This window comes from Callorhinchus milii, unplaced genomic scaffold (genome assembly GCF_018977255.1).
Source record: "Callorhinchus milii isolate IMCB2004 unplaced genomic scaffold, IMCB_Cmil_1.0 Scaffold6, whole genome shotgun sequence".
Taxonomy (NCBI): domain Eukaryota; kingdom Metazoa; phylum Chordata; class Chondrichthyes; order Chimaeriformes; family Callorhinchidae; genus Callorhinchus; species Callorhinchus milii.
Genome location: NW_024704747.1, coordinates 462889 through 488487, shown reverse-complemented (window position 1 = coordinate 488487; position 25599 = coordinate 462889). Strand labels below are relative to the sequence as shown.

Genomic DNA, 25599 nt, shown 5'->3' with positions numbered 1-25599 from the left:
ATAATAATAAACTTTGCATTCAATATAGAGCCTTATCACATCACGGAGAAGTCTCAAAATGCTTCACGCAGTATATTGTAAAGTGGTGTGACTGCCTATGTTTTTTGGGTGAATGTGGCAGCTACCTTGGTGCACAGCAATGTCCCACAAACAGCCATGAAGTGAATGACTAATTTTATTTGCGGGATTGTTGGCCAGGACACCAGCAACAACTTTCTTCTCTTTTTAAATAGTGCCATGGGACCTGGACAGGCAGACAGGTATAGGATTAATGTCTCATTCGAAGGATGGCACCTCCAAAAATGCAACACACCCCAGCACAACATTGGAGTGTCAACATGGACTATGCAAATTCCAAGTCCGATATGGGGCTTGAACCCACAACCTTCTAACCCTGAGGTGAGAGGACATTGTTAACAATTCCATCCATCACTTTACTAATGATTGAGAGAATGCTTATAGAGTACAAATTGGTTGAGATAGGTGATTTTTCATGCCTGAGGAGTAAAGCAGTTTGGTCTGGTGCAATGACTGTAAAAGTTTGCCCGGGCCCTTTGTAGTGCACTTTAGCCATTTTCTGATGTGAGGTACACAGTGATACATAACCCACAGTCCCGAAGATCCAACAACAGGCAGTTGGCCCCAGGACTAAACTGTAGGATTGTTTAATCAAAATGTCATCGGCGGCTTCTAGGACCCAGCGGGTGGGGGCGGGGCGGGTGGGGGCGGGTGGGGGCGGGGATTGCCGAGTCTCGAGTCTCGCCTCCACCCACTGTGACTCTGATCGGCTATTTCCGCTGATCGCGGTCAGACTCCGGTTTAAGCGGCCACAGGGCGGCTGTACTGTACACTCAGGTGCCGCCTGAATGACGAGGTAAAGCGGTGTGCGGTGAGAGGGCCTCACAGGAACGGTGTGGGCAGGGGCGTGAGGGGCTGGGGGAGGGGCGGGAGGGGGCTGGGGGAGGGGCGTGAGGGGGCTGGGGGAGGGGCGGGAGGGGGCTGGGGGAGGGGCGGGAGGGGGCTGGGGGAGGGGCGTGAGGGGGCTGGGGGAGGGGCGTGAGGGGGCTGGGGGAGGGGCGTGAGGGGGCATGGGCTCTTGGGGAGGGCTCCTGGGAAGGGGCAAGGGGTCCTGGGGAAGGACGTGGGGGGGCAGAGAGTTGGGGAGCAGTGGCTGAAAGCTCAGTGTGTGAGGGTGTGCAGAAGGCCCAAGAGTGCATCGGGGCTGGAGGAGGTTGCGGAGGGAGTCAGTGTGGGGCTAAGTGGACTTGAAGTTCAGGATAAAGACCCATTAGTAACGAGGGGGACAGGGAGTCAATGGAGCCTTTTGAAGATCATAGAATCATGGAATTATACAGTGCAAAAGGAGGCCATTCGGCCCATCGTGTCTGTGCCGGCTCCTTGAAAAGAGCTTCCAATTCAATCCCACTCCCCCGCTCTCTCCCCATAGCCCTATAAACTTGTCTTCCCCAAATAATTATCTACTCTTAAAAATTGTTATCGAATCAGCTTCCACCAGCCTTTCAGCGAATTGCATTCCAGAGCCCGACAACTCGCTGTGTGAAAACATTTCTCTTCACCTCTCCTCTGTTTCTTTTAACAACTATTTTAAATCGGTGTCCTCGGGTTACCGACCCACCCGCCAGTGGGAATAGTTTCTCCTCGTTCCTCCTCATAATTTTGAAAACTTCAATTAAGTCTCCTCGTAATCTCTGCTCCAAGGAGAACAATCCTAGCTTCTCTCGCCTCTCCTGATAACCTCCTGACTTTTGTCCTCTTTGCCCCTATTTATAAAGCCTAGTGTTCCATATGCATTTTTAACAGCTTTATCTACCTATCTTGCCACCTTCAAAGATTTACTTATATGAACCCCCAGGTCTACGACTGTTTGTGGGACACTGCTGTGCGCAATTGGCTGCCGCGTTCGCCCACAAAAATACAGTCAATTCACTTTACAGTATATTCTGTGAAGCGCTTTGAGACGTCTAGAAGATGTGAAAAGCGCTATATCAAATGCAAGGATTATTATTATTATATATCTGTTCCTTCACCCCCTTTAAGTTTGTACCATCAGCTTATATTGCCTCTCCTCATTCCTCCTCCTAAAATGGATCACTTCGCATTTCTCCACATTAAACTTCATCTGCCACGTGTCTGCCCATGTTACCAGTCTGTCTATGTCCATTTGCAGTCTGCTAGTGTCCTCCTCACTGTTTACTACTTTTCATAGCTTAGTATCATTGCAAACTTGGAAATTGTACTCCTTATACCCAAATCCAGGTCATTTATATAGATGGGGGAGAATGAGTACACAGAGACTTGTGTGGAAGATGATTATGGCTGGGGAATATTGTATAAGCTGGACCTTATGGAAAGACTGGCAAGGAGTATGTTTGACAAACAAAGTCTAGAGTTTCCAAAGGAATGAATGGGTTTCAGCTGCATTGAGGTGAGGTTAGGTGGACTATATCTTTCATTTAAATTATTTCTTACTGTTGGCAACTAGGCAGCAATTAAGCAACAAAGAATAGAATTCAATCGCCTATGCCTGTATTTCAAATGTTACCAATATGCATGTTTTTCCTACCTCTCAACTCAACTTTTTCAACTACATCATCGCCGGTCTCCCTTAAATTTCACCATTGATATGCTCCAACTGATTCAAGACTCTCCCACCCATATCCTCACCTGCAGCAAACTCGACAAGCCTCAGTACTCATCAGGCTCCACTGGTCCCCTATCCCCCAACAGATTGGCTAGCATACGATAACAAGATTAGTTTGCACGAAGAAGGCCTTTTCGGTTCATCTGATCTTATCTTCCAGAAAACCTTTCCTACTACCTTTTTTCAAACGGTTACATAGTTATCTTTAATGTCCATTTGAACAGGCATCCATCTCTTCCGAAGGATAGCACCTCCAAAAATGATGGGCAGATTCCCCGCTTCCGAGCTGTAAAATTCTATGATTCTATCTGAGCAAGGTATCTTTAAGCATTCTGGGATGCTGCCTGTGTGAAGTGTGCTATATAAATGCAAGTTGCTGTTGTATCTAGATGAGCAATAGAAACAATTTCAGAAGTTATGAATACTGGTAAACATATTGCTAAGAAATAACTACTACAGTTGATGACAACTGTGGTCCAACAACAACTTCTTTTAAATAGCGCTGATTTTATAGTTCCTTATTGACTTGATGATCAGTTGAAATTGCTTGTCCCGTTTACCTTATTAAAAGTGTTAATTTTGTTTTTCAGCTGGTAATTCTTCAAAATGGCTAATCTTGAAGGTTACTGTGAAGGTAACACATCCTTATCAGAAGTTTGGACACAACAAGGGCTTTCTCCATGTTTCTATTTCACTTTAGTTCCAACAGTACTTTTGAGTGTCAGCTTCGTCTTTGGTACATTACAGTGCGCTTGTTATAACGCATATGGTACTACAATGGAGCCAAAATATGTACCTCACTCTCGTCTCTACCTGATGCAGTTGTTGTTTTCACTGCTCCTAATCCTACAGTTTGGAACATATATTCTCTGGCAAACCTTTGGCTTAGGTGTACTGCATGGATACATGATTGTCTACTTTTGTTTATCTGTCATTGGATGGACATGTGCCATCGCTTTGCTACATTTAGAGCGCACTAAAGTGTTGTTGCAGGACAGAACACATGGCCATAGTGCAATCCTGCTATTCTTCTGGGCGCTGGCTTTTGCAGCTGAGAATCTGGCATTCATATCGTGGGGAAGTCCGTTGTGGTGGTGGTCAATGGACAACACTGACCAAAAGGTAGGTCCTAGGTGACTGAATTGGAATATAATGTTTGAATGGTGACTCTCCAGGATTGAGGCACACGAGAATTTTGAGACTAAGAAGGGTTATTGGGTGAAATGACTTTCTTGTTCGTAAAATCATTCCATTATGAGGTGTTACCAAAACGTTCATACAATAATAGGGGTAATAATATTAAGGCTTAAGGTAACTCTCCTTTGTAACTCTATTCTGTAGGATGGTGATGAAATTTGTTGCATTGGTATGTTTATATCACAAGATAACAAGATTAGTTTGCACGAAGAAGGCCTTTTCGGTCTTATCTTCCAGAAAACCTTTCCCACTACCTTCTTTTTTCAAACGGTCCCATAGTTATCTTTAACGTCCACTTGAACAGGCATCCATCTCTTCCGAAGGATAACACCTCTAAAAATGTAACACCCGCCCCAGCCCTGCGCTAGAGTGTCAGCCTAGACTGTGTGAATTCAAAGTCCCAACCTGGGGCTTGAACCTACAAACATTGGCAGCCCCTCTGGGATTATTGGGTGCAATGGCTTTTTTGATCCTAAAATCATTCCATTCTGAGGTGTTATCAAAATGTTCATACTATACGAAAAGCAAACGTTGGCTCAAATTAAAGCAGTGGCATGAATATTAAGTTTTTAAGTAGCAGCTGGGAAAGAAACAAGTTAAGCACTGCTCTGAGTGACTCAGCAAAACTGGTCCCATGACTCAACAGAAAATGAAACACTATCTCACTCAATACACACCTCCCGAAACAGCCAAGACTTGTCAGGAAGGTCTTGAGACAGACCATAAAGGAAGGGGCGAGGCAGAGGGTCTGCCGATGTTTGTAGGTTCAAGCCCCAGATTGGGACTTTGAATTCATACAGTCTAGGCTGACACTCCAGTGCAGGGTTGGGGCAGGTGTTGCATTTTTGGAGGTGCCATCCTTCGGATGAGATGGATGCCTGTTCAAGTGGAAGTTGAAGATAACTATGGAACCGTTCTAAAAAAGGGAGTTTTTCCCGGTATCATGATCAGCAACCCCCAGATAAAATTGGTCACTCACTTCATGGTTGTTTATGGGACATTACTGTGTGCAAATTAGTTGCCACGTTTGCCCAGTGTAGAATGTAGTGACAGTGTTTATAGGCAAAAAGCAGCAGGGAGTGACTGGGCTGTAGAGTTGAAGGGGTTGTTGTGTCCCTGTGCTGTCAGTGAGATGCTGGTAATTAAAGTCATATAGAGCAGATTTATGGTAGTTCTGTGCTGTAATGCCAACCTGAATGATTCCTGTATGTCTTTGCTCCAGGTGCAGTTTGGTTTGTGGCTGGTGCGATACAGCTGTACATTTCTGCTTTTCACCCTGGGATTGAAAGCACCCGGTTTACCTCAAAGGCCGTATATGCTGCTGATAAATGAGGATGAACGAGACATCGAATACAGCGAGGTTTGTGGAATGTACCTTGGCTCTCGGTGAGCAATCTTGCACAAGCATTAGTGTATCATCCCCATTGCTCTCCTCTATACTGTCTCTTGGGCCTGAGTATCCCCCCCTTATGTTGTGGTGACTAGAACTGCATGCAGTGCTCTAGGTATAGAGAAGAGAGAACAGTTTCCTTGGGTGCAGTACAGAATGAACTTGGTGAAACTCTGACATTGCATAAACAACAACAAGATTACATTTGTATAGCGCCTTTCACGACGGGAGGACGTCTCAAGGTGCTGTACAGTGTACAGCATTTCAGACCCGATCTGGGGTCGGGGGGGGGGAGAGAAGAGACGGGAGGGAAAGGGGGGTGACCGATGGCATGGTCAAAGAGGAGGGTTTTGAGGCAGGACTTGAGGCTAAGGAGGGGGCGAGGCGGAGTGATTGGAGATGGAATTCCAGAGGTTGGGGGCAGAGTGGCTGAAGGCTCTGCTGCCAGTGTGGGACGGGTGGGTCGAGGGACGTAGAGTAGGCCGGAGCCGGCTGAGCGGAGGGAGCGGGCGGGTTGATAGGGGGTTAGGAGATCACAGAGATAGGGTGGGGCCATGGAGGGCTTTGTAGGTGAGGACCAGGATCTTGAACTGGATCCTCTGAAGGATAGGGAGCCAATGGAGTCGGAGGTGCGGAGGCGCTGGTGCGAGCCAATCAGGAAGGCCTCAGTCTTGTTCACATTCAACTGTAGGTAATCTGCCCTCATCCAGGACTTGATGTCCGACAGGCAATGGTCCTTGACTTGAGGATGGAGGCAGAAAGATACGAGTTGGGTATCATCCACATACATATGGAAGTTGACCCCACGTCTGCGGATGATGTCACCAAGTGGGAGCATGTCACCAAGTGGGAGATATTGAAGAGGAGAGGGCCAAGGACAGAGTCCTGGGGGACGCCAGACGTGACAGTCAGGGGCTGGAGGAGGAACCGTTCGAGGCAACAAAGTGGAGATGGTAGGAGAGATAGGAATCGAACCAGGCAAGGGCAGGTCCGCGAAGATTAACTAAAGAGGAGAGGCAGTGTATGAGGATGGAGTGGTCGACAGTGTCGAAGGCAGCAGAGAGGTCGAGGAGGATAAGAAGGCAGAGAGAGCCCTGATCACAGAAGTTCAGAATGTCATAAAAGAACTATAGCTGTTGCAGGGTCCAAGGGGTATAAGGGCAACTTCCTGAGAACGCACATCAATTTCTAGTATAATAATAATAATAATCCTTGCATTTGATATAGCGCCTTATCACGTTTTCAAGACGTCTCAAAGCGCTTCACAGAATATACTGTAAAGTGAATTGACTGCGTATTTTGTGGGTGAAATGTAGCAGCCAATTGCGCACAGCAGTGTCCCACACACAGTCGTGGATTGAGTGTCCAAATTATTATTATTTCGAAGGGAATTTTATCCCCGGAAAAGCAATCCGCCAATCGATTAACAATCGGGTTCCTTACTGCTAGATAAACTGAGGTGTGTGGATTAAGGAGACTTGCCCAACGTTTCAGCCTGCCTAGGAATCAAACCAAGGTGCTCTTGCTTGTGAGGCGAGTGCTCTAACCACAATGCTACAAGACTGCACATTATTGCCTCAAGGCTCTTGTAACTGGAGTTACGCAGTACTGTTTGCGTCAATTTGGTGAAAAAAATCCCGTGGCACTGCACATACTGCATTATATTACACTGTGACCATGTCAGCATCTTTCATCTCCCAACTGCACATTCCCATTTCTGGTAACAAAGAACTCACTTCATCAGGAACCACAGATCAAAGAGGAAAAATCTCTCATTGTCCTAAAGAGAAAGCTCTTTCCCTTCAATAGCAGATTCACTCAGATCATCATGGGTGTCAGCTGGTTCAGAAAGTGGCCAGAGGTATGAAAAATAATTGTTTTCTAATCTAAGCCTAAATCTTTATATTTATTACGCCAGTGATGCAGGCAACTGAGACAAACCGACGGAAAGAGGTACTGGTACCTGACAATTTTAAGCTCTTGACCATAGCTGATCACATTCAGCAGCACTTCATGGCTGAGAGCACGATGTCGGGGTGAAGGGTTTCTACATCAAGTACAAATGGCCACTGTGGTGGAACTGAAAGAAAGCAGTAAATGCCAAAGCCACGGTTATGTTGACTTCATGGTATGAGAGGCTACACTCGAAATGGGGTCATTTCCTCACCTGTGCATGAGGCCAACATTGCATATATTTAATCTCAATTTAAAAGTAAGGCTTTGTGTCTGAGCACGTTTCTTTTCTCATAGCATCTCTTAAACCAGAACGACAGGAATCAGTCAACTTGGAAGGACTTTCGGAAGAAGATCCAGTTGCTTTTGCCATACATGTGGCCCCAAGGGAACATGCTGCTGCAGGGTCTAGTCCTCCTGTGTCTGCTCCTCCTGGGGGCAGAGAGAGCCATCAACGTCTTTGTGCCCATCTATTACAAGAACATTGGTATGTTACAACTTCATTTTATTTGTTCTAGTTCATAGAATCATAGAAATGTTCCTAAACATAAAAAAGGCATTTAGACAACAATAATAATACTTGCATTTGATATCGTGCTTTTCACTTCTAGACGTCTCACAACGCTTCACAGAATATACTGTAAAGTGAATTGACTGTATATTTTGTGGGCGAAACGCGGCAGCCGATTGCTCACAGCAGTGTCCAACAAACTGTCGTGATTGAAGTGACCAATTTATTATTGTTAAATAATATTATTGTTGTTAAACAATATTGTTTATTATTGTTACAGTGCTATCTCACTCACGCCCAACTTTTTTCCCACTCTGTATCATGTCATGTCAGCCTAGCACAGTAGTGGCATTCCTGCCTTTAAGTCGGAAGGTTGTGGGTTCGAGGCCCATCTCAGGACTTAGAAACACAAAGTCTAAGCTGACACTCCGATGCAGTGATGGGGTATGGGGGGTTTTGCATTGTTGGTGGTGCTGTCCTGCAGATGAGACCTAAAACTGAGGTCCCATCTGCCTGTTCAGGTGGACATTAAAGATCCTATGGCACTATTTGAAAAGAGAAGGGAGTTTCTCCAGGTGTCCTGACCAACAATCCCCCAAGTAAAATTGGTCACTCATTCCATGACTGTTTGTGGGACATTGCTGTGCACAAACTGGCTGCTGCATTTTGCCCACAAACAACACAGTAAATACACTTACAGTATATCCTGTGAAGCGCTTTGAGACATCTCAATGACATGATAAGGCACTATACCAAATGCAAGGATTTTTTTTTCATCAAGTATTTATCAAATTGCCTTTTAAACCTGTTATAGTCTCAGCTACAATAGCCATTTTGGTAAGGCCTTCCATGTTCTGATAGATCCTATGCAAAACCTTCCTCTGATTGACCATAAGACGTAGGAGCAGGAGTAAGCCATTTGGCCCCTCGAGCCTGCCCCTCCATTTAATAAGAATTAGGTTACAAGATCATGGGTGATCTTGTAACCTAATTCCATTTACCTGCCCTATCCCCATATCCCTTAATCCCTGTATCCTTTAGAAATCTATCAACCTCAGTCTTGAATATGTTCAAGGACTGAGCATCCACAGCCTTCTGTTGGGTTTCCTTGTTTTACCATTGTCCTTTAATGCAGGTAATGGACCAATGTTCATGGGATAGGAATTGGATAGATTTAGTGGGGCGGTTAGCACCAAACTACCTCCTCCAGGGCTTTATATATTGTAAATTTATAGATTATATATTTATAAATTGCTATGCGCAGTTGGCTGCTGCATATCACCCTAAAATATAAAGGCAATTCACTTTACAGTATATTTTGTGAAGCACTTTGAGATGTCTCGAAGACGTGATAAGGCGCTATATCAATTGAAAGGATTATTATATATTATTTTCTTTGAAGTGCTAATTTGTTGCTTTAAATCACATTCTGTTTGTATATTGCACCTCCGTTCACCATATTAATATCTGCTGGCTGTATGTTTCTCTTACACAGTAAATGAACTGAGTACAGGAGTTGGCTGGAAGACGTTATCCCTGACCGTCTGCATGTACGCCTTTCTCAAGTTCCTACAGGGAGGCGGTGCAGGTAGGAGATTACACACGTTTGTCTCACAAATTGTCCTGAGAACCACCTGAATATTGACTATAAAAAGCAGCCTCAGCAAGCATACTAAATGGTTTCACAATAACTGGGGAATATGTGGGTTGCTCATTCAATAGCAACAATAATAATTATAAGATATTAATTATATAAATAGTAATATTATAATACACTAAAACCACAGCTAGCTGGAACACCACCATCAACAACAAAAATTACATTTATAGAGCGCCTTTCACATCGCGGGGACGTCCCAAAGCACTGAACAGACAGGTGTCGGGAGTCACCAATACGAGAGGGGGATCTGGTTTGGCTCAGTATGACAACGCTGGTCCTGGTATTTACCAACTTGTTTCAGAGCCGGTAAATGCAGATACTGGCATTAGAATTGTTTGAATCCCGCGAACAAGCCATCGTCTGCTCACAGGATTCAAGCTGAGTCAAACTCAATAACCCTGGTGAGGGGAGGCTGGGGGGAGGGGAGCTGTTTGAGGGGTGCTGGGGGAGGGACTAATGGGGGGGGAGGCTAGGGGGAGAGGCTGCTGGGGGAGGGGAGGATGTGGGGAGGGGAGGCTAGGAGGAGGGGAGGATGTGGGGAGGAGAGGCTAGGGGGAGAGGCTGCTGGGGGAGCGGAGGCTATGGAGAGGCTACATGCACATAGGCCCGAGGAAATTTAAAAACTTTCCATTTCAGGTCTGGTCCATCTAGGTCTGAATTTCAAATAGCCAGAGTCCAGTAAGCCGTACATACAGCTAGTACAGTCATTTGTAACAAACCAGATATTATCATAAAAACCCTAGATTGTACATATGGATTATTCATAAGGCTATCTCAAGTGATTACAGCACAAGAAATAAGGAACCAGAGAACAGAGAAGATCAGGAATTATATCGATCTACAAATTGAATGGGGATGCATGTGGCAGTATAAAACAAGTATGGTTCGTATAATCATCAGTGCAACCTGGACTGTTAATAAGACAATTCAGAAATGGCTGACAATACCTGGAAAACAAATTATCAACTTCCTAAAGAAAAGAGTTATTTTAGGAAGTTCAAACGTACTAAGAAAAGTAACTTCCATTCATATGTTAGAAATTACATCTACAGTGATTTAAACTGTAATAACATCATAATCCTTGTATTTGGTATAGCGTCTTTCACGTCGGGAGGATGTCCCAAAACACTTCACAGGATTACTATAAAGTGGAGTGACTGCATTGGAGTGTAAACTTAGACTACGTGAGTTCAAGTCCGAACGTGGAGCTTGAACCCACAACTTTCTGACTCAGACGTGAGTGCTACCATTGAACCAGGCTGACACACGATACACTTCAATATCTCACAGGTTTTGGTTTGGATTACATTTACACCAATCAGTTGCCACTTTGTCCAATATTGTTCCCAATAGCTCAGTATTTTGCTGTGTAGCACCCACAGGCGTTATCCTATGTGAAAGGCACAATGTAAATGCACCTTGTTGTTGTATTATATAAGGACTTGATCAGAAAGCACAGAAATAGCCAGAAGAAGAGAAAAGGGGATATGAGAGTCTGGGAACTCCTGGCAGTCAGAACAGAGGCTGAGGGTTGTGGAGGAGGGTTTCCTTGTGGCCCTGATCAGGGTCTGAGGAGGAGGCTGTGGCTGGTTTATACATAACTGATTGGTTTTTGTTTAGGCTCCTCAGGTTTTGTAAACAATCTGCGCTCCTTCCTATGGATCCGAGTGCAGCAATTCACCAACCGCGAGGTGCAGATCCGCCTCTTTGCCCACCTTCACTCGCTCTCACTGCGATGGCATTTGGGCAGGAAGACTGGGGAGGTGCTCCGCAGTGTGGACAGAGGCACCAGCAGCATCAACAGCTTGCTCAGGTATCACTGGTCACTGACGCAACCCCACACACAGTCCCAGACAGGTCTCTGCTAATGTTCTATTATTGCCACCTGTCAGTGACTACAATATTATATTGCAGTATCTCCTGATACAATGAATTAGCTGTCAGCCTGGCTTAGTCTGTTGCTCTCTCACCTTCCAGTCAGAAACCTCACATTGGCTGACAGTCTTAACTGATATTCCAATATAGTGCTGGGTGGGGGAGGTTGCGTTGTCGGAAATGCCACCCTTCAGATAAGACGTTAAACTGAGGTTCTGTGTGTGCCTTTTCAAATGGAAATTAAAATATCCCATGGCACTATTAAAAAAGAGAAAAGAGTTTCTCCCAGTGTCCTGCTATGTGCAAATTGGCTACCATGTTTGCCTGCAAATACACAGTCACTACACTGTACAGTAAATCCTATGAAGTGCTTTGAAACAGTTCACCAATGTGATAAAACTGTTAATAGAACAAGGATTATTATTATAGTTCAACACAAATGAACTGTTTTTTCACAGCTACATTGTGTTCAGTATTTTCCCAACGATTGCTGATATTATCATCGCCATCATTTACTTCATTTCCAACTTCAGCGCCTGGTTTGGACTCATCGTGTTCCTATGCATGGCACTGTACCTGGGTAAGTACCTCAGACATACCTGCCACACGGCCAACAATCCCCAGTGGATTCACTTCATGGCTGTTTGAGGGACACTGCTGTGTGCAATTGGCCAATGTGTTTTGCCCTCAAACTATGCAGTTAAACCACTTTGCAGTATATCCTGTGAGCGCTTTGAGACATCTCATCAACAATATTATTATTAATTATTATTATCAGTGACTGATGCTACATTTATAAACTGTAACAGGACTAAAGTGCAGTCAGTCCCTCCATTAGCCACTACAGCCTCCAGTTTGTTCCCATAACGAAAGATCATAAGTGTGGGCTTAAGATCCTTGTCTAACAATTTAAGCTGTATCTGGAGGAGAGCAGAGCTGAGAGAATCACAGAACACACAGGGCTGATGCAGCTTTAGCCTGCATCTCTCTTTCAGTCGCTAGTCTGCAGATTTCTGTTTATATTTTTAAAAAATTGGGCTACATTCAGGAATTGCCACCAATAGCCATTCATTTCTAATGTTATTATAGAACTAGCCCATGGGCATCACTCTACCCCCCCCACCCCCAACCCTGTGAAGAGCATCTCCAGCTATTCCATTTTGTGCAACTGTTTCCAGCTTGTCTGGAGGACACCTCAAAGCACTTCACACAGCATCTGGGAGCTCGAGCTGGGATGGGGGACACTGTGGAGGGTGACTAAAAGCACTACTGAAAAGAATAATAACAACTTGCATTTATATAGCGCCCTTCACACAGGATAGCATCTCGGAGTACTTAGAATCTGATTGAGATTTATAAAATAATAAAGGGATTTGAAAGGGTAGATACAAAGAAACTATTTCCTCGGGTGGAGGAATCTGAACAAGGGGCATAATCTTGAAATTAGAGCTAGGTCATTTACGAGTGAAATTAGTAGGCAGTTTTTCAGTGTTGGAGGCAGGCAATATTGCAGCAGTGAGTGAGAGACACTGAAGTGGCAGTGTAACATTAATTCTGTGACACATGATACAAAGACTCGGTGTTTACCAACAAACTCCAAATGTTTGCAGTTTCCGAGGAAGCCACTGAGCAGTTTGTGCTAGTTGCTGCTGTTTCTCCACTAACAGGCATGACCATTGCAATAACCGAATGGAGAACAAAGTACCGAAGAGAAATGAACACGAGGGACAATGAGGCAAAGTCCAAGGCTGTCGATTCCTTGCTTAACTTTGAAACGGTACGAAACATCGAGGTGACTGATAGGCTCGGCCGGCACTGAGGGTTGGGCGGGAGAGATGGGCCACCCCCACTGAACGGTGACAATGTGACAATGAGTGGATTTGAACAAATAGTATCTCAGGCAGCGCAAAATCTTTAACCTTCTGATAATTCACTGATTCTCTGGGGTCAAACCAGTAAAACCTGACTTTAATGGCAAGAAGCATATTTAAGCAAACCACATCTCTCTGCCTGTAGCTGGAATCTCTGTGTCATTGTTGCCATGTACCATGTCTCTGTCTGAAGCTGGAATGCCCACATTACATGAACAGCTCTGACTGTGTCCCTTCAGGTCAAGTACTACAATGCTGAAGGCTACGAGGTGAATCGCTTCAATGATGCTATATTGAAATATCAGGTAAGAGCAAAATGAGGCAAAGAGTTTTAAAGTAACTGAACAGAACCTCCATCTGATTTACTCTGTTACCCAGGGGCACCAAGGCCAATTACAGATAATAATAACCTTTGGTTGGTGAGATGTAACCAGTGTCCCCCAGGGATCTGTACCGGGGCCTCAGTTTCTCACCATATATATTAATGACTTATTTGAAGGACTAAAGGGCTGTATATCCAAATTTGCAGGTGACACCAAGTTAGGAGGCTTAGTAACTTGTGCAGATGGGAGCAGGAAGTTACAAGGAGGAATAGACAATGAGTGGACAGACCCTGTGGTGGATGGAGAAAACGTTTGCTCATCCACTTGGGGTCCAAGAATGACAGGTCAGAATATGTTCTTAATGGTGAAAAACTAGGAATTGTGGAGGAGCAATAGGATTTATGTGTCCCATGTACACAAAGCACTAAAAGTTAGTACACAGGAACGATATGTTGGCCCTGAAGGAGCTGCAGCGCAGATTCACCAGAATGTTACTGGGGATAAATTGTAAAGATAGATTGCATAAACTTGGCTTTTATTCTCTGGAGTTCAGAAGGTTGAGGTTGGGGTGATCTAATCGAGGTGTTTAAAATGATAAAGGGACTCGAAAGGGTAGATATATTAAAACTATTTCCTTTGGGGGCTGAGGGAAATCCAGAACAAGGGGGCATAATTTTAATGTTAGAGCTAGGCCATTTAGGAGTGAAATCAGGAAGCATTTTTTCACACAAAGGGTAGTGGAAATCTGGAAGTCTTCCCCCAAAAGGCTGTCTGACATTATCTGCACTCTTTAATCCTCCCGGGATCATTGGTGTTTAGGTTGCAGAATGGAAGACCGGTGCCAGCCTTGCATTCCTGAACCAAACACAGAACCTCGTAATTGGCTCTGGCCTACTGGCTGGATCTCTGCTCTGTGCCTACTTTGTGACTGAGAACAAATTTCAAGTAAGTGGAGCTTAAGTGGGATCAAAATTATATTATTAATAATAATTAATCCTTGCATTTGATAGTGTTCAGAGTGAGAGCTCTGTGTTCCCTTTCTTTCCCCACCCTAAGTAGACAGAACTACAGCCATACATTAAGTGTATGGTCCCAGCATACTGCTCTGTGTTGTTAACTCGTTGATGAATTGATCTGATTGATGTTCTTGCCTCACTGCTCAGGTGGGTGACTATGTTCTGTTTGGGACGTACATTATTCAGCTCTACGCTCCACTCAACTGGTTTGGCACCTACTACAGGTTAGCACTTCTTTCTTTCCCTGCACACGCAGCAGCCAAGCTGTGTTTTTCTTGCTGCCACACATTGCTTCTCAGTCACACCTTATAACAAGAAAATACAATGTTAGAAACGCAGAAGCAAATTTCACCTCAAAATAAAGTTTAAAACCATTCTCCCTCTTTGTCCGCAGGATAATCCAGAGCTCGTTTATAGACATGGAAAATATGTTTGAGCTTTTCAAAGAGGATCAGGAGGTCAGTGTGATGGGAGCTTCAGGAAAGCCAATCACATAAGCTGTGTGGTGGGTGGGCGGGAGAGTGGGGGGGGGGGGCGGGAGAGAAACATGAGTGGGGGAGACAAGAGGAAGAGTCTTGTTTGTTGCAGATGCTGAAGCAATGGTGTCACCACAAGTTATGATCTAAAAAAACTCCAGCTCCAGCCCCTGGTCTCCCAACACTAACAGTGAGCTGATGGGCTGTTCTGCCAGTTCTCTGAATAAATCAGCACAAGTCAGTAGAGTAAATGGCCCCAGAGGCTCTTGTCCTTTCAGCAGGAGGACAACCATCCATCACGTCTGATCCCTGTCACATCTCATCTGTGGTTATAGTATTTTCAGAATCCCAAATGATGGGAATACAGCCTCATCCTGTGTGATTAAGCTAGACACTGTACTGTGAGGTTTACCACTGATGTACTGCAGATTTTCCATGGCTTCTATCTGTGTGAGTTGCTGCTGTGAAGTGGCTGGGATACGGTCCTCCTCTTGGGCAGAGTGACAGAAGCAAGGCAAGGTTGGCCATAGTCACTATGACATTGGGCAGCATTGGCAGACTGAGTATCTGCTTCCCCCGCAGCCTAACAATGGTAGGCAGCAAGAGCAGGTCACATAAACTACTTTTGTCAAAGCGACAAATGAGGTCAGACTGATGACGACTGGCTGCTCGATCTCTTACAGGTCATTGATGACGTGAACGCAGCAAATCTTGTATTCCGAATGGGGAAGGTTGAATTTGATGATGTTTTCTTCAGTTATGTGGCTGGGTAAGTCTACGGTTCAATGTGGCTGAGTACTACAGCTTCACCTAATCGTGCTATCCTGAATTTTAATGTTGAACTTCATTTTCTAGGAAAGAAATCCTCAAAGGCATATCGTTCACAGTGCCACCTGGGCACACAGTGGCTCTGGTGAGTTACGTTGTCTGTGTTTGACATTCCAGGCTTTCGTTAGTGTTAGCAGGTCACAGAGGTAGGGAGGAATGAGGCTGTGGAGGGCTTTAAAATTGAAGACGAGGATCTGGAACGCTATCCTCTGGGAGATGGGGAGCCAGTGAAGCCGGGTGAGGGTGGGGTGATGGAGTCACGGAGCCTGGTGTGGGAGAGGACACGAGCTACAAAATTCTGAATAATCTGCAGCTTATGGAGGAAGAGTTTGGAAGTCCAGCGACCATGGAGTTAGCATAGTTAAAGCTAGACATGATGATTCTTCATGCTCATCTCAAATTGTAAATGAGTCTAAATTTTATACTAGTTCTTTTAAGAACTTGGACTTATTTTAACAATTTGACAAAATTTTGGACACTCAGAAAATGCTAAATAAATAGAGTAAATCTGGACCCAGGTTCAGTTACTCCCCACATGTGCAACAACCTTGTTGTGGGAATGAGAGCCTAAAGATATAAATAATTACATGTTTATAGCCCAAGTAATGTCACCTATGAAGGGATCCTCGTTAATGAGGAAATTAATATACTTTCTTCAAACATGCACAGGTTCCAGGCAGGAACACACCGCAAGGAAGACCATACAGACATATGCACATACACATATTGCTCCTGAGCATAGCTTTCCTACAGGAGGAGAGTTGGGTTGGGGAGGGTCAATGCTATTCATATCCTTTACAAGAGGTTGAAATTAATTATCAAAGATAAAAGCTGAATTTTCCGAGTATCTGAAACCTGCTAAACGGTTTACATGTCATGTTTAGCTTTCTCGCAAACAACCTTGGGATGAAGCCTCTGTGATGGTTACTGTGTTCCAGGTGGGGCCGTCAGGGTCGGGGAAAAGCACCATCATCCGTCTGCTCTTCCGCTTTTATGATGTCTGCGGAGGTTGCATTAAGATCGATGGTCAGGACATCTCTAAGGTAAAGAAGGGTGGGTGAGGCTGCTGAGTGCTGACCTTTGATGTGTTCTGTAACACATGTAACTCTGGAACACTCTCCCTCAATCCTCACGCTATGCCCCTTTTCACCCCTTTTCAAGTCCAACCTGAAAACCCTGCTCTTCGGTGACCTCCCCCCACCAGCTCGGTTTCAGGCTCCGCCACTGTTAAGCACTCTGAGCTGCTACCCTGCGTGGAGGGCACTATAGAAGTGCAAGTTGTTGTTATTGTGTGCTGTGTACAGTATGACAGAATGCTGTTTTCCAGGCTCAGAGGTTAAAAAGTTGTACCAAGGTTGTACTGTACGTTTCAGTGTCTGCTCTGTGGTGTATGGCTTTACACTGACCAATAATCTTCAGGCAGTGCAACAACAACTTGAATTTACATAGCGCCCTTCACACAGGGCAGTTTCCCAGAGCGTTTCAGTGCAATATAGTCTAATCCAGTGCATTCCAAATCCTTATTGTAAGGAAGATAGTTACACAGAGCTCACACTCGTTTACGATAAGGGGTCGGAGTCAACAATAACAAAATTACATTTGTATAGAGCTGGGGGTCGGTGGGGGAGGGTGGAGGGCGGAGGGGAAGCAGAGAGATCGAAAGCACGGTGAAGGAGGATGGTCTTGAGATGGGTCTTGAAGGTGGCGAGGGAGGGGGCGAGACGGAGGGACAGTGGATGGAGTTTCAGAGGGTGGGTGCAGAGTGGCGGAAGGTCCACTCTTCAAGGAGCGAGCAAGGTGGGTGACATGAAGCAGGCCAGAGCCTGTTGAGCGGAGGGAGCGAACAGGATGGTAGGGGTTTAGGAGGTCAGAGAGATAGAGGGAGCAAGACCATGGAGGACTTTGAAGGTGAGGACCAGGATCTTAAACTGTATCCTCTGTGTGATGGGAAGCCAATGGAGTTGGGCAAGGATGGGGCTAATAGGGTCGCGGAGCCTAGTGCAGGAGAGGACACGGGCTGCAGAGTTCTGGATGACAAGCAATGAGTTTGATTAGTCGAGCCTTGATGTATGAGAGTTTTGGCGGACTGCGGTGTGAGACAGTGTCGGAGCCGGGCGATGTTGCAGAGGTGGGTAAGGCAGAGCAGGACATGGCACGGATGTGGAGTAGAAAGGATAGTTGAGAGTCAAACAAGAAGCCAAGTTTCTGGACTGGCTTAGCAAGGTGGAGTGTGCAACCATGGATGGCGGTGCTGTCAGCACCTGAGGTGAGAAGGTGCTGACGGGAGCCAATCAGGAGAGCCTTGGTCTTGTTGACATTTAGCTGAAGAAAGTTCGCCCTCAGCCAGGACTTGAATGCTGACATTCTGTCAGGACAGCAGTGGTCCTGGAGTCAAGGGTGGAGGCAGAGGGGTAGAGTTGGGTGTCATCCACATACATGTGGAAGTTGAACCCATGTCTGCAAATGATGTCACCAAGAGGGAGCATATAGATATTGAAGAGGAGGGGACCAAGGAGAGCCCTGAGGAACTCCGCAAAAGACGATCCAGGGGCTAGAGGAGAAGTCATTTGAGGAGTTGAATTGCAGGTGGTATGAGAGGTACGATCTGAACCAGTCAAGGACAGCGCCGTGGAGGTTGAAGTGAGAGGAGAGGCGGTGAATAAGGATAGAGTGGTCAACGGTGTCGAAAGCAGCAGAGAGGTCAAGAAGGACGAGGAGGCAGCACACACACAATGGTACAAAGTCCTTCTTCTGTGCTATAAAGTTTGGAGTGGAGCCGAGCAGGGTGGGAGATAGTCAGAAGGTAAGGTTTTAAATGGCATTTGAAAGTTGAGAGTGGAAGGCAAAGAGATTTAGACAGAAAATCTCAAGAGAGCAGGGGCAAAGTGAGGCCTGAGTTACCAGAGTAGATGGAGTGGATGGACAGAAGCACTGAGGAGATCACTGGATAGTAGGGGGCAGGGGCATAGATATCTAGTTTCTTTTTTAAAGCTTTCTTAAATATGGATTTTGCCTTAGCCATCACTCCGAACTGTGTGAAAAACATTCTCCTAACCTCCCCATGTGCCTGTTTGCTAACTATCTTAAATCGATGTCCTCTTGTCACTGACTCACCAATTTCTCCCTATTAACTCTATCAAAACCCCTCATAATTTTAAAGACCTCTATCAGGTCACCCTCAACCCTCTTTGTTCTTGAACCAGTTATGTGTTCCAAGGACAGCCTCTATACTGAGGATTTCTGTTTAATGTTCTGGATAATGCTGAGCTGCCAACTGACTAGTGACAACTTATGGTAACTTCACATCAGCAGTCCCTTCCCTGCCACATGCTGGAGGGCAGAGGGTGAACGGGATTTATTAAATAACCCTTGTTTTTATTTACCAGAGAGAGGGGTGTAATGGGGGGAGGGGAGGGGAACAGGGAGTCTGTTCTGCAAACATCTGGTTTATTTTCCACTTTTGAGAAACTTCCTAATTCTTAATAAGTTAGTGGAGATGGAGTGCATTCCTTGTGAGAGCAAAGGGCCAGTGTGCTGGATCCTGGGGTTATGGTGTCAGCTTCATTGGGGAGATTGGTGTGAGAGGGTGTAAATCAAAGCACTGCTGAAAGTGAACAATGTCTATTGGGCAACAGCGAAGCATCTGTTCCACACAGTGCGTAGCTTGTGGAGTCTCTGTAGCATGCAAGAGCAGTTTTATGTCAGCTTTGTTCACCTCTTCCAGCAGCTCGTGGTAAAAAGCTGCCAAATGTCATAGTTTCAGATTGAAGCGGGGATTAATACTAATCCAACTTCCCAAACATTACCTTTGACACAGTCTCATTGAGTACAGCCCTGAATCCTTTCTATTTCCCGAAGCGACTTGAGTTCCTTCCAGAAACATTTTAAATCTACTTGTTCCACCTTTCATCCTTTGCTAAACATTTCGCTTGCAGTTCCTGCTCTCTTGTGCTGCTCATGTGGTTCCACAGTGAGTTGTCGATTCTAGGAATGAAGAGGGATATTCAGGTTCATCACCTGCCTCTGCTGCTAGTTCAGTGTCGAGTCTTGCCCTTGCTCAAAGCGTGATGCTGCGTCATGTGGGATGGAAAGGCTGTGCTGCTATGGGGGAAGGGCCGGTGTTGTGCAGTGGGGAGGGTGGTGGTAGGTGTAAGGTTCACCTTTTGAATGTGCTGCTCAGCAGTGTGTATTTGGTTGTGTAGGTGAAGCAGGTGTCACTGCGGTCACACATTGGGGTGGTGCCTCAGGACACTGTTCTCTTCAACGACAGCATCAGGAACAATGTGAGATACGGTCGTGTGAGCGCCAGCGATGACGAGGTAGAAGAGGCCTCTCGAGCAGCAGATATTCATGAGCAAATAGTATCTTTTCCTGATGGTAGGAAGTGTATGCATCTTGGTTGGGTCAACTAAATGGATGGATCGCTGTGGGTGGGGGCAGTGGGGTGGGGATTGGGGTGGGGGGGGCTGCGCTCAGATGGGAAAGGTGGATGTGATGGGATGGGTTGTTAGGGGGGGAGCGGAGCTGGGAGGGGTTAACAACATATAATATCTTTGCATTTGATGCAGCATCTTTTATGTCGGGAGAATGTGTCAAAGTCTGTCACAGAACTATAAAATGTAGTGACTGTGGTGTATAAAATGTAGTTCTGTAGGTAAACATGGCAGCCAATTTGCACACAACGTCCCACATGAAATGGGTTGCATGGGGCGGGGGTTGCAGAGCATGTGCGTGTGGTTCCTGCCTACTGTGTATATTGATAATAACCTACCGCTCCTTCAGGTTATGATACACAAGTTGGTGAACGAGGCCTTAAGCTGAGTGGTGGTGAGAAGCAGAGAGTGGCCATCGCCAGGACCATCCTAAAGGCCCCACAGATCATCCTCCTCGATGAGGTGAGCAACAGCTGAAGCATGAAAAGCCACTTTGTCCCAAACACTGAAATCACTGCCTTTTCCTTCATTGGAGATGAGATGCTTGTGGCGCTGAGATTGTGTGGTATTCACATCCTGTGGAGGTGTCATCAATTAAGTACACATCACTCTCGGTACTACAGACACTCACTCTCACTGTTACATACACTCACACACACTATTACAAACACTCACTGTCTCACTTTGCTACACACTGTCATTATCTCAGACGGATGCACACTCTCGCTGTCTCACGCCTTGTACTTTTTCTCAATTCCCCTTAATAACTTTACCCAAATTTCTATCTAATTTCTTTTTTAAACTCCTCAGTTGATTTTACCTCTCAGGCCTCTGGGGAAGTGCTTCCATTTTCACACCATTCACACCATGTGAAGTATTGTTTTCCAGATGGCTTACCTCTAATGTTGAAGATTTTGTCAGGGTTTCATTAATTTGTGTTCTCCTCAGGCTACGTCAGCTTTAGACACACAGACTGAGAGGAACATTCAGGCCTCCTTGGCTAAAGTGTGCACTGGAAGAACTACCATTGTGGTGGCCCACAGGTAAGGCATTGGGAACAGCAGACATGGCATTGTATTCTGCAGTAAATATAATAATAATCCTTGCATTTGATACAGCTTTTTATCACGTCGTTGAGACGTATCAAAGAACTTTGTAGGATATACTGTACAGTGGATTGACTGTATTTGTAGGCAAAATGAGGCAGCATATTGCGCTCAGTGGAGTCCCACAAACAGTTGTGGATTAAGTGACCAATTTGTTTTTGAAATATGAAACATTACATGTATCTGCACAGTCCTGTGGCATGTAACTGGGGTACACAAGAGCAATGCCTAGGCAGTGGATAGGCAGGGTAATGCAGGTGGATGTGAGACGTACAGGGCACTCCATTCTCCTGTGTGTGAGGCTGAGTTTATTTACTCACCTCATTAAAGGGTTAATGTGTTTCTCTGAGGCAGTCTTTATGAAGAAGCATGAGGACTTGATGGGATTTGCCCTCCTGCTGCTGCAGTGATAACAGGTTGTAAATCCAGATCCTGCCCTTTGATTATTAGCTGGTATGTTTGTACAGCCAAACTTTGATGCTGATCTTTACAAACTATAAAGTAGTGTTTCTGATGTGGGCGGAGGCTGTTACTGAGGCACGGGTGTCAGGAGGGAAGGACCGGCCGGACAGGACTGTGCAGGGCTATGGGGCAGGCCTGGGCTTTGCGCAGTGAAGGCAGGCGCTGCTTACAGCACACTGCAATTATAGAGATAATATAAACCATTACAATGGCTTTGGGAAAAGATGTTTTAAATCTGAGTGTTTGAAGTGGAGCAGCTGCAGCTGTGAGCAGGTCCTGCAGTGGCTGAACAGTGAAAAACAACTTGCATTTATATCGCTCTTGTAGAGCAATGTGTTTGTGCTTTAGAAAACTGTTGCCCAACCCTGAGCAGGACATGGGGAAGGGAGGAGGTGATGGTCAAAGAGGGAGGTCTGAAGATAGACAGAAGGGGGAGTTCCAGTGGCTCGAGCCATTGTGGCTGAAAGCACGACTGCCAATGGTGGAAAGAAGGGATGGGAGACTTGCAGCAAGCCCAAGATTGCTGAGCAAAAGCGGTGAGAAGATAAACCAAAGGCACAGTCAAAGTGGAAGGTGGGAAAGGGGGTGAGGTGAAGGGACTTGCCGTCCCTGTGGAGGGCTTTAAAAGTGAGGATGAGGATCTTGAAGTTCTGAATAGTCTGCAGCTTGTGGAGGGAAGATTTGGGAAGACCAGCAAATGGGCAGTTTGTATAGTCCTGATGAAAGTGTGGATGAGGGTCTCTGTGGCCTGAGGGAAGAGGGGAAAGGCAGTGGCAGAGATGGGCGATGCTGTGGAGGTGGGGGAAAGCTGAACAGGTCGTGGCATGGATGTGGGTTTCAAGGACAGTTAAGAGTAAAACAGTTGCAGATCTAAAAGGTAATTTAGGAGGAACTTCTTTACGCAGAGACTGGTGAGAATATGGGGCTCACTGCCAAAGCAAGAAGTCTCAGCGTGTTTAAGGAAACTTGATGCATACGCACGAGTGAAGAGAATACAACAACTCGCATTTATACAGCGGCCATCATGCGGGAAAGCTTCACCGAGTGCTTAACTGTGGGTTAGCTTGATGCCAAGTCGGAAAGGGGGGGGGGACAGGAAAGGTCTTCAGGTGTAAGAAGTGGATGTGGAGAGCGGCTTAGGAGGGGATGAGGACCACATGGCACATAAACACTGGCGCAGATTAATTGGACTGAATGGCTTGTTTCCATGCTGTAATGTGTAATTCTGGTTATTTTGTGGCTGTTTGTGGGATGTTACTACATAAATCAGCTGCCACATTTGCCTATAATTATACAGTCACACTTTACAGTAACATTCTGTGAAATGCTTTTGAGTTGTCTTTACGTGATAAGACTCTTTGTCAAATCCAAGGATTATAATTACTAATTTTGTTTTTATATATTACTGGAAGTGGGAACCACTGGGCAATGGAGACACGTGCAGCAGCACTTTGGGCGTCTGGAGCAAGGAATAGGATTTGTGGAAAGACTTGTTGACACAATCTCTTGTGTAAATTTTTCTCCAGGTTGTCAACCGTGATTAATGCAGATCAGATCCTGGTGCTGCAAGATGGCCGCTTCGTGGAGAGAGGCAGGTGAGGTGGTGAGGCAGATGAGGCCGTGGGGCAGGTGAAGCTGTGAGGTGGCATTCACTGCAGAACCATTACCTCTGGCCAGCCAGTTACACCATATACAGAATGATGGGGGGTGCCGGGGTGTATAGGGGTGGGAGCTGTAGGTGGGGGATTGGTTGTGAGGTGAATTGGGGGTGAGGGGGGGGCATGCGTTTATTTTAGTTAGCCAGGTGTCTTGACAGATGTTGAAACACATCAGGATACTTAAGAATCTCCAAGCCAGACCAGCATACAAGGAAAACTCTACTCTTTTCAAATAGTACCATGAGATCTTTAATGTCCACCTAAACAGACAAACGGGACCTCAGGTTAACGTTTCATCCGAAGAACAGTACCTCCAACAATGCAGCCCTCTCTTAGCACTAGACTGGATGTTAGCCTCGACTGTGTGAGTTCAGAGTTCCAACATAGGGCTTGAATTCGTAATCTTCTGATACAGAGGCCAAAGTGCTACCCAGGTACCCAGCTTACCTACTGTCGGAGAGTGTTAGGTGCAGGTTGGCAAGAGCCAAGCCTTGGGGACCATAGAGCAGAATTTAGAATAAGTCTTTAGGTAAGTCTTTAGGGCTTTGGCTGCAGAATTATCAGGAGCAGAGTGGGACACAACAACTACAGCAATTTGTATTTATATAGCGTCCCTCACGCGGTGTAGTGTCCCGGACATCCCTGTCCAAGTGAGTAGTCTTCCCCTCCTGGTCCTGCCAACAAGTGAGCATTTGACAGGGTGGGGCAGGTGGAGGGATTGATTTTTGTCACTTGTGTTCCAGGCATGATGAGTTGCTGGCTAAAGGAGGTGTTTATTCTGGAATGTGGATGAAACAGCAAGAGGTCGATGCAACTGATTCTGCTTCAGACTCAGAAATCAAAGACAGGAGCTCAGAAAAGCTGCAGCCCCCAAGCAGCGGGAGGGGTGACTGAGCCCCCAGGAACCAAATAACCCAATTGGGAAAAATACAGAAAAAACAAAAAAAAAGGTAAACTGATGAATTGTTCCTCTATTTGCCGCCGTCACTAAAGGCGCGGGAATCTTCCTGATCTAGCTCACTTCACTGTAACTTGATAAATCTAGCTTATTACCGGGTGATATTTCTCTGTTGTGGGAGCCCACAGACCAGGAATGTGGGGTGTAATCCCAGAGAGAGGGAGCGCTTGTTCTTTAACAGCTGTCGCAGTGCAGTGAGTGAAAGCTGCAATGTGCGTTTGTGACACCAGCATCATCTCCACTGAAATTTCCCTGTGACCTCATTATCCATCTTTCCCCCCCCCTCCCCGAACACACTCCCTCTGCCCCCATACCAATGCGCTCCCTCTGCCCCCACACCAACGCAGTCCACCAGAAGGGAAAGTTCCTCATGCTCAGCTACATGGCGTTCTGGAAAGAGCATCAAGACCTCAAGTCCTGGTCATACAGTCCTCAGACTAAGTGAGTGACAGCACCTCACTGTACTTCACACACAGGCTTTCAAACTGTGTCACACTGTCAGTGGAGTGACAGACAGTGAGGGACAGACGCTGAGGGTCAGGAGCTCCTGTAAAAGCACTAGTGACAATAACCAAGGGAGAACAAGGGCCAGTGGAAACGTCTCCGCTGCTTCCCCGAGAGCTCAGAGCCGTAAAGGAGGACTGTTTGCAACGTGTCTTGCATGTCACAAGCTTGACCTAAATTAAAGTATTTATTGGTTAGAGATTTAGTCTCACATGAACATGGCCTCAAATACTGTGGGTCGGTCCCCCTCCCGTCCCCGTTACACTGGCAGCCAATGCCAACTGTGATTGGTGTGTTTGCACATATTTGAGTTTGTGTAGTATTTATACTGTTAATAATGTAATGTTATAATTAGCTAATGTGGGCTCATTAATAACATGTGGAAATCATGTTATTCCCAGGGAGAAGATCCAGAACAAAGGGACAGGTGGATTGTCCAATGAGAGTGCAATATGTAACCTGATATTGTAAACGCTTCAGAACACACATAAAGTGTTTATAAGGGAAATTTGCCTGTTATATACACCATATGAAAGGTGCTTTACAAATGTAATGTTTTTTACGTTGTATAGCATGTTTAATTTTAGAATTATATCCCCGTTTTTATCTCCATTTGGGCAATTGTTTTCTCACAATAACTTGCACTGCACACAAGTGTACAAATACAAGCAAAGAACAAAACACTTGGACAGATACACGCGCACACACTTCCCAAT

The 25599-nt window shown here is 45.6% G+C and overlaps 1 protein-coding gene across 1 annotated transcript; it reads left to right on the top strand.

The window, feature by feature from the left end:
* The first annotated feature begins 814 nt into the window (after nt 1–814).
* abcb6a (ATP-binding cassette, sub-family B (MDR/TAP), member 6a) lies at nt 815–25506 on the top strand. Its single transcript, XM_042336088.1, has 20 exons — nt 815–874; nt 3253–3784; nt 5082–5219; nt 7500–7689; nt 9209–9301; nt 10994–11186; nt 11707–11828; nt 12916–13025; nt 13359–13424; nt 14262–14387; nt 14606–14682; nt 14853–14916; nt 15618–15703; nt 15790–15847; nt 16701–16805; nt 19965–20139; nt 20545–20657; nt 21144–21238; nt 23290–23358; nt 24165–25506. The coding sequence occupies exons 2-20, from the start codon at nt 3269–3271 to the stop codon at nt 24313–24315; spliced, it is 2547 nt and encodes an 848-aa protein (XP_042192022.1). The 5' UTR covers nt 815–874; nt 3253–3268; the 3' UTR covers nt 24316–25506.
* Nucleotides 25507–25599: the final 93 nt, after the last annotated feature.

Excerpts from the sequence above, each read along its gene's own strand:
- abcb6a (XM_042336088.1), top strand. The coding sequence starts at position 3,269 with ATGGCTAATCTTGAAGGTTACTGTGAAGGTAACACATCCTTATCAGAA. Across the intron at positions 13,026-13,358 it reads CCTTGCTTAACTTTGAAACG|GTCAAGTACTACAATGCTGA; the intron begins GTACGAAACATC and ends GTGTCCCTTCAG. Across the intron at positions 15,848-16,700 it reads CTGGGCACACAGTGGCTCTG|GTGGGGCCGTCAGGGTCGGG; the intron begins GTGAGTTACGTT and ends ACTGTGTTCCAG.